At 34.7% G+C, this 9,286-nt stretch overlaps 1 protein-coding gene across 1 annotated transcript in view; it reads right to left on the bottom strand.

Annotated features, from left to right (window-relative positions):
• Cylc1 (cylicin 1) overlaps positions 1-9,286 on the bottom strand; it is a 25,371-nt gene that overhangs the window by 2,377 nt on the left and 13,708 nt on the right. The window contains exons 3-5 of the mRNA XM_021188856.2: positions 4,290-4,330; positions 2,684-2,799; positions 129-1,793 (exon numbers count right to left, since the gene is read on the bottom strand). Of these exons, the coding sequence (XP_021044515.2) occupies positions 129-1,793; positions 2,684-2,799; positions 4,290-4,330 (1,822 nt within the window). The remainder of the gene's footprint in view (positions 1-128; positions 1,794-2,683; positions 2,800-4,289; positions 4,331-9,286) is intronic.

Below are 9,286 nucleotides of genomic sequence, written 5' to 3'. Positions count from 1 at the left end.
TCTCTCTCTCTCTCTCTCTCTCTCTCTCTCTCTCACACACACACACACACACACACACACACACACACACACACTCACTTCACTTCAAAGTCCAAATTGTTCTAAGTATTAAATATTAGTAAATATACCAAAGGAGCATATCTTGCTTTTGGAGATGTAGTTTTCTTGCACTGACAGACACGTATGGGCTTAGCTGATGCTCTAAAAGGCTCACAAGGAGGGAAAGGTAGTCTTTCTCGTGATGAAGGGATTCTACCAGTCACACTTCTTTTCCCCTTTTCATTGAAAGTAGTCTTTTTGGATAATGATCTGAACCCTTTCCTCATTCCTGGAATTCTCATCTTTGAGTCTGTGGATGAGGCCTCTGAATCATCAGTTGAATTTAAAACTCTGAACCCTGATGAATCTTCAGATTCAGAATCTGAGAGCCTTAAACTTTTTCTTCTGCCTGTCTTGGAAGATGTATCAGATGTTGAATCACTGAAACTCACTACATCCTTTATTTTAGTTTTCTTTTCCTTTAGTCCCAAATCAGACTCACTTTCAGAAGATGCTGTTTTCTTTTTTGTATCCTTCTTTTCTGCTTTCTTTGTAATTTTCTTATTCTTCTTTTCATTCTTTTTACCTGTTGAGTCACCTTCAGATTCAGAATCAGCATCAGTAGACTCTGTATCTTTAATAGGCTTCCTCTTTCTCCCTTTATTTTCCTTCTTTTCATCTTTCTTTCCCTTCTTTGATGATGCATCTGATTCAGAATCAGTAGAGACTGCTTTCTTCACGACATCTTTCTTTTCTTGTTTCTTTACTTTCTTTGCACCCTTTGAATCTACAGATTCACTACCAGAAGATCCTGTACTCTTTTTGCTTGTACTCTTCTTTTCTGTCTTACCTTTCTTTGAAACCTTGGACGCCCCAGATCCACTACCAGTAGAGTCTGTATCCTTCTTTTTCTTAATTTCATTTTTTTTATCTTTTTTTGTTATTTTCTTTCCATCCTTGGAGTTACCGGATTCAGCATCACTAGATTCTGTATCCCTCTTTTTCCTGGATTCTTTCTTGTCTTTTTTCTTTCCCTCTTTCTTTGCATTTTTTGAGTCTCCAGAATCAATATCTGAGTCCCTTTCCTTCTTTCCTCCCTTCTTTAAAGGCTTCTTTGCATTGTTCTGTGAGCAATTTGTTGACCATTCATCAAAATCTGTGAATTCAGCTCTGAACTCATTTAGACGGAACATTAAATCCATATTTGAGCTGTGTATACACTCTGATATCTCATCAGAAATGTCCTCAACACCCTTCTTAGAGTCCTTGGGATTATCCTTGCGACATGTGGCTGCATTCTCCTTCATACCAAAATTCATTGAATTTTTGTTGCCATTTCTCCAACTCATTTCCAAGGTTTTCTTTGAATTGTTGCATTCTAGATTTGTTTCTGATGTAGAATTTGACTTCTTAGGCAATCTAATGTTATGTGATGATTTTGATGTATTTTTTTCTGTATTGCCTAGTATTTCAGGTTCCCCACTGGTTATTGTTCTCATGGGCTCCAGATTTACTATGCATGAGCTCGTTTTTTCCCTGAATTTTTTCTTCAAAGTTTTTCTTCTTTTATCATCTTTGGGCTTTCTAGTTTCTGCCATTATATAATGGTTTTGAGGATTATAAAGATATTTGAATGGAGCTTGTGTAGTAAAAGCTAGAGAAAAGGATGACTTTAAGAAAATGTCTCTTAAAAATTGGTTTATCCATACATGAGTTGGTTTCTGATCTTCCTCAATTTTCCTTTTCACTTGTATCTGAAAAGTTTGGGGAGAATGGGTGATAATAAGAAAATGTAAATGGTTGATATTTTCATTCACAGCGTAAAAAATAAAAACCAGTCATATATTAAAAATAAACATTTTTTATTTCAGGATTGTGTGTGTATTTAACATTCCTAATGTTCTCTCTCTCTCTCTCTCTGTCTCTCTCTCTCTCTCTCTCTCTCTCTCTATCTCTCTGTGTGTGTGTGTATAACAATAATTAATGAAGAAAGAGACAATGAATTTGAAAGAGAGCAAAGAGGGGTATATGGGAAGTTTTGGAGGGAGGAAATGGAAGGGGAGATGATGTAAGTTTTTTAAGTTTTATGCTTTAGTTAAAAACAAGTTGATAGAACTGGTAAGGTAGCTCAGCATATAATAACGCTTATTATATAATCCTGGTGACCTGAATTAGATCCTATAGTGGAAGAGAAGCATCTTCTGAACCATTGTACCCTCATGTCTGCACTCACTCAAACACCCATTATGCATACACCCACAGACACTAATAACAATAAATCAAATAACATCAAAATAATTTTATGGAAGTGAACAGTTATAACACAAGATTAAAATGTAAACAATACATAAATATAGCACAGTAGTATTACTGTTTCAAAAGATAATACCAAAACACAGGAGCCTTCATGAAAGATGAGTACCACTAATGATTCTTTTCTAATAGTGATATGATATAATTAAAATCTCAAAAGTAAAAGAAAAAAAGTTTATTTTGAAACATGTGGGAACAATTTGACCTACAGAGTCATAAATTTTAAGTTCTACTTCTGCATAATAAAACTAAAATTATCTATGTCTTCTTTATATTTATATATGCTGCCATTAGCATTCATTTACTATAAAAATGATTCTTCTATACTTACAGGAACTGCAACTTCTAATTCTGAAGATGCTGATCTCTTCTTTATATCTGGCATAGATGTTTGGGGAAATGTCAAAGCAAAATGTTCTTGATTCTGTTTTTCCCTGGTTTGACTGACTGAGATGAGAAAATTACAAAAATTTAGAGTTAGTAGCCAGACTCTTACACAGAAAAACATTGTTAAGCAAGAACTATAGGCATTAAATAAAGGTAAGTTGTAATAAAATATAGCTGTTTTCCTTGTAGTATATCTGAATAACAATTAGGGAACATAAAAACCATTTTTCCAAGTTATTATTGGCTTAGGTTTAACATCCGACTTTTGTTTTTGTATAAAATTATTTTTACAAATAGTTGCTTAAATAATGATATTCAACTACTGTAATAAAACAATAGAAATAAAATACAGACATACTTCCACTGTTTCTTTTCAAATGCTTACATTGTCTCCCTTGTTTTGATTTTTAATATCATTTTGGTTAAGTGGTAGATATGATTAATATTTTATGATTGATTTTTAATAAATAGCATGACACTAAGCATAAAGTAACCAGTGAAAGTGTTAATTTTCAAAGATGTCCCAGAATGTTTACCCCTCTGAATTTATTAGCATTGTCAGCCACAGAAATTAGAGCCATATATATAACTACTGTCTTCCATTCTGTAAATTCTATAAGGATATATATATATATATATATATATATATATATATATATATATATGGAAACATTGACAAAAGAAGAATTAAGAACAACATTTCAGATAGTTTTCCTAGAAAGAAAGAGGCTAATGAGATATGTGATTGCCTTTTACATATATTTGAAGAGCTCCTATATGTTAATTATAGCAATAATTATAGCATTGTTGATACTGTTAATAGTTAATGTTTTTATATGCTGTATTATGTTCTATACCTTCATAATTTTAAACTCAATCCTTGAAACTTCTTTTTGACTTAGATAATGCCATTGCATATCCTACAAATATGTAAAAATTACACACTGCCACATGTTAAATTTCTTATTCTAAATCACAAAGCTAGTAAACAGCTGAGTTAAGATTCACATACAATTTGACTTCAGAATCAATCTCTTCACTGAAGTGTTAAACGTTCCTTATAAGTTTGCTGAGGGTAGAGTTGGAACTACTAGAAATAATACATGCCTTTGTAGACAGATTTTAGTTTAACATGTTGACCTCTGTAAACTTGCAGTTTTTCAACAAATAGATTGTTTGCTAACTACTCTCATTGCTTTAATTTTTCTTGCCCTTTTCACTTAAAGTTTTTTAATCGTGAACTTTGAGCACAAGAGGAGCTTATGAGAGTAAGCATGATTTACATATGAGAAGGGAGAACAAACTCAGTGAATTTCATATTTGAAGTAATACATGCTCCAAGTCAGAAACATTTTTTTGCACATGCATCAATATATCCACATGTTTGCATGTATGTGTGTGTGTTTGTACATATATACAAGCAAGTGTCAGAACTGCAACAAATTCAGGACAGTTTTTATCTTACCACATTTAGTAGGGGGTACTAGTTATTTGCTGCTTCAGTATTTAGAAATGTAAATAAAAACAAATTTCAAAGAACAATTACTTACTCAAAATGTAATCATCATATGTTGTGGTATTTATTTCTTGTCTGTAAAAGATAAAGAAAACATTTAAGTTGAATTTGTAGTATGGGTAACCATTATTATGCATTATTCTTTCAGTACCAACACTTTGATCTGTTTAATGCATTCTTTTATTGTTAAATCCTTTAATTTAAAATAAAATAAACCAAATAATATGATATAATTAATTTTGAATCCAAACTATTTATATTTTTTAAATACCCAGAAAAGGCCTAATACCCAGAAAAGATCAAGCCCACAATCATAAGTGAATAAATACTATATTTAAAGCTTTAAAATTACTCAAAGACTATTGCAGAAGAGAGAGCAGAAAGACTGCAAGAACTAGAGGGCCCAGGAGTCTGCTGTGATATAGTATCTTCTGTAAGTGACAGGGAAGTTACACCCATGAAATCTCAGCAACATGGCTGCCCAAAGGAGTTATGAACCGTGACAATACCAGTTCTCATGCCAACACAGATGAGGAGAATCTCATGGGGTCTTATCCCTAGATGATTTGTTACAGACAATGATTGCCGAGAAAGCAAGAATTAGTTTTCCCCAGGGATGAACCCCTAAATTGTATATCTAGTACTAAGTGTTCAGCCCTAAAACATATAAATAAGTAATCTTCATAGAGTCAGCAGATTATATTTATATATTTATTCATATATCATATGTAACAGTAATAATTACAGAAAAGGAGTTCACAAATGTGAGAGGGAATAGGGAGCATGGAGAGAGTTGGAAGGTGTTGGAAGGGGGAGGTGAAGTGTTTCTATTGTTGTGATAAAATACCATGACCAAAAAAAAAAAAATGTGAGGAGAAAAACTATTTCATCTTACAATTTATAATACATCATCCAGGAAAGTCAGAGTAGAAAGTCAAGGCAGGATCCTGGAGACAGAAACTGAGGTCGTGGATGAGTGCTGCTTACTGGCTTCATACATACTCAGAATGGTTTGCTCAGTCTGCTTTCTCAGATATTTCAAGGTCAGAAGTGTCATTGCCCCTTCCCCTGAGTTATGACTACTCACACAATCACCATACTTTCTGAACTGAGGGTTTCTCTTGCCAAATGGCTCTCTAAATTGTGTCAAGTTGACAGAAGGCTAGCCAGCACAGGGGGAAATAATACAGTACACATGTATAAAATATTAAAAATAAATTGTAAAATATACATAATTCAGAGGCTTTCGACAAGAAGCAAATATCAGAATTAATTAGGAATATTTAAAAAAAAAACATGAGCCTATTCTAATTTATGAATCACAATCCCAAGATTTTGTTAATCAAGCCTCCATTTAAAAACTTAGGTATTAAGCTCTATACCGTAGTCATTCCTTAGAATATTTTGAAAATAGAATTATTGTAGATTTCTTAAATAGTTAAAGTTTTCACATTTTTCTTTGTCAGAGGAAGCAAGCCAGTAAGAAATGTCCCTTTATGGCCTCTGCATCAGCTCCTGCTTCCTGAACTGCTTGAGTTCCAGTCCTGACTTCCTTTGGTGATGAACAGCAGTATGGAAGTGTAAGCTGAATAAATCCTTTCCTCCCCAGTTTGCTTCTTCGTCATGATGTTTGTGAAGGAATAGAAACCCTGACTAAGACAAATTGGTACCAGGAGTAGGGTATTCCTGTGACACCCTGACCATGTTTTGGGGAGGAATGTGGAAGAACTTTGGGATGTTGGGCTAGAAGATCCATTCAGTGTTAAGAGCTCTGTGGGATGTTGTGTTAGAGCTTGGAAGATAATGTTGAGAACGGTGCAGAAGATGGAGGCTTGGCTTGTGAAATTTCAGGGGGAAGATTAAAGACTCTTATCAGGGCCATTACTATTTTGATTGTGAAGATTCTGTGGTTCTGGTTAGCCAGGCTGAAGTATCAGCTGTGATTAACAAGATGCCAGAACTACTAAACAGAAAACTTTGCATTACTGGGACTATTGATGCTGGTTGGCTGGAGCTAAGAAATTAGTGGTGATTATGAAGAGACCAGCATCACTGAGGTGAAGTCTTCTGGGAACTATTTTCTGAAAGCACAAAGAAGTTTTGTTCCAGAGATATCCAAGGTTGTATTTTGTGCTGCAACTGGACTTGGAAATGTGTAAGAGTCACCCAGGTGATACTGGTTTTGAAGGCATGAAGGGATCATGAAGAGCAGCTGAGGTTCAGCACTGTGAAAAGCCATGGAAGGCCATTGGTGAAGGTGCAGCCCCAGTTGCAGTTGATGGTCCAGGACTTGAAGGGGTCATTCAAAAGAGTTAAGGCTTGGCACCATGAAGAGAGCTTATGAGAGTCTATTGGTGAAGCCTAGTTACATCAGAAGACAACAGTGTTTTGGAGATGCCAGTACCATGAGATGACCACCAAGAACAGCAGCAGCAGTGGAATATAGGCATCTGGAGCCTAGAAGACAAGGTGTGTGCTACAAAGGGCAGAACTGGAGAAGTGACATAAGTTTTCACATTTTTCTTTGTCAGAGGAAGCAAGCCAGGGGAAGCAAGCCAGTAAGAAATATCCCTTTATGGCCTCTGCATCAGCTCCTGCTTCCTGACCTGCTTGAGTTCCAGTCCTGACTTCCTTAGGTGATGATGGGCTCTCTTGGAGGAGCCCAGAAGATCGTGAGTGGATCCCAGATATTGGACAGTTAGACTTTGATTTTGCTTTTGGTTGTGACTGTGACCTGATATTTTTCCAACTTAAGGAAGAAAGTATTTTAGTGGAGCGCATAAAGAGACTTTGAATTGTAAAAAGACTTTGAATTTTAAAAGAAATTGGATATTTTAAAGGGATTGAAATTTTAAGAATTTGTAAAGGCTGTGGGACTTTTAAAGTTATTTGGATCTTGAAGATGAATAAGAAAGTAAGGTTGAAGCTTACTAGTGATGTGTTTGTGTATCAAGTTGACAAAGAGTCAATTTTACTGGCTAGTTTTGTGTCAATTTGACACAAGCTGAGTTATCACAGAGAAAGTAGTCAGGACTGGAACTCAAGCATGTTAGGAAACAGGAGATGATGCAGAGGCCATGGAGGGATGTTCTTTACTGGCTTGCTTCCCCTGGCTTGCTCAGCTTGCTTTCTTATAGAACCCAAGACTACCAGCCCAGAGATGGTACCACCCACAAGGGTGCTTGATCACTAATTGAGAAAATGCCCCACATCTGGATTTCATGGAGGCATTTCCCCAACTTAAGCTCCTTTCTCTGTGATAACTCCAACTTGTGTCAAGTTGACACAAAACTAGCCAGTACACAATGATTGCTCCAGCTTGGGAATGTTTGCTTGGAATACCTTTTTCCATTCCTTTACTCTGCAGTACTGTTTAACTTTGTAGTTGTGGCATGTTTCTTGTATGCAGCACAATGATGGATTGTGTTTATATATCCAGGCAGTTATCCTGTTTCTTTTTATTGGGAACTGAGTTCATTGATATTGAAATATATTAATGACCAATGATTGTTTTTGTTATTTTGCTTTTAGAGGTGGTACTGTGACTGATTTTCTTCTTTTGGGTTTGCTGTAAGATGATTAATGTCTTGAGTGTAGTTATCCTCATTGTGTTAGAGTTTTCCTCCTAGTATCCTCTGTTGGTCTGGAATAGTAGAAATATATTATTTAAATTTGGTTTTGTCATGGAAAATCTTGGTTTCTTCATCTATGGTGATTGAGAGTTTTGCTGGGTACACTAGTCTGGTTTAGTGTTTTAATTATTATTTGTTACGGGGATTTTCTTTTCTGGTCCAATCTCTTTGATGTCCTGTATGCTTCTTGTACATTTATAACCATCTCTTTCTTTAGGTTAGGGAGGTTTTTAACATCTGTGGTCTCTTCGGATTTTCCATAAAACTGTCCAGGACCTTCTGGCTTTTAGAGTCTCTATTGAGAAGTCAGGTGTAATTCTGATATATGACCTTTATATGTTACTTGGCTTTTCCCCTTACATCTTTTAATATTCTTTTCTGTTCTGTACATTTAGTGTTTTAATTATTATGTGGTAAGGGGATTTTCTTTTCTGGTCCAATCTATTTGATGTTATGTATGCTTGTTGTACATTTATAGCCATCTCTTTCTTTAGATTAGAGAAGTTTTCTATGATTTTGTCAAAGATATTTTCTGGTCCGTTGAACTGAGAGTCTTCACCTTTTCCTATTCCTATTATTCTTAGATATGGTTTTTCATTATGTCCCAAATATCTTGGATATTTGAGTTAGGTACTATTTACATTTAGCATTTTCTGATGTTTCAATTTCTTCTTTTGTATTTTCTATTCCTGAGATTCTCTCTCCTATCTCTTATATTCTGTTGGTGATGCTTGTATCTGTTGTTCCTGTTCTACTCCCTAAGCTTTCCATCTCTAGGGCTGCCTCCTTCTTTGTTTTCTTCAGTATTTCTGTTTCCATTTGTAGGTCTTGGACCATTTTGTTCATTTCCTTCATCTGTTTGAATGTATTTTCTATGTTTTTTAAAAGTATTTATTTATTTCGTCTTTAAAGACCTCTACCAGTTTGACTGAGTTTTCCTGCCTTTCTCTGAGGGAATTATTTATATCCTCTTTAATGGCCTCTATCATTATAGGATTTACATGTTCTGAGGATGTGAACTCAGGTTGTAAGGTTTATACAGCAAATACTTTACAACTATACCATGTCACAAACACCAAGAATAACAATTCTTAATAATTTTTTGATGTTAAGGATTTGCAAATTTTAAAATTCTAAGGAAAAATAAATAAAGGGTGGGATAACAATATTTTGGATAGTAAATTAAAGCCAAAGTGTATATGGAAAAATACATGTAACAGGAGAAATAAAAAATAAAAATTTTGCACTAATTGTTTTAAATTTTTAGGTGAAATGGACAATTTCTTAAACACACATATAAAAAGAACTCTCAACTGAGGAATATCGAATGGTTGAGAAACACCTGAAAAAATGTTCAACATCCTTAGCCATCAGGGAAATGCAAATCAAAACAACCCTG

Source organism: Mus pahari, chromosome X (genome assembly GCF_900095145.1).
Source record: "Mus pahari chromosome X, PAHARI_EIJ_v1.1, whole genome shotgun sequence".
Classification (NCBI taxonomy): Eukaryota; Metazoa; Chordata; class Mammalia; order Rodentia; family Muridae; genus Mus; species Mus pahari.
This window is presented reverse-complemented; position numbering and strand designations above follow the sequence as displayed.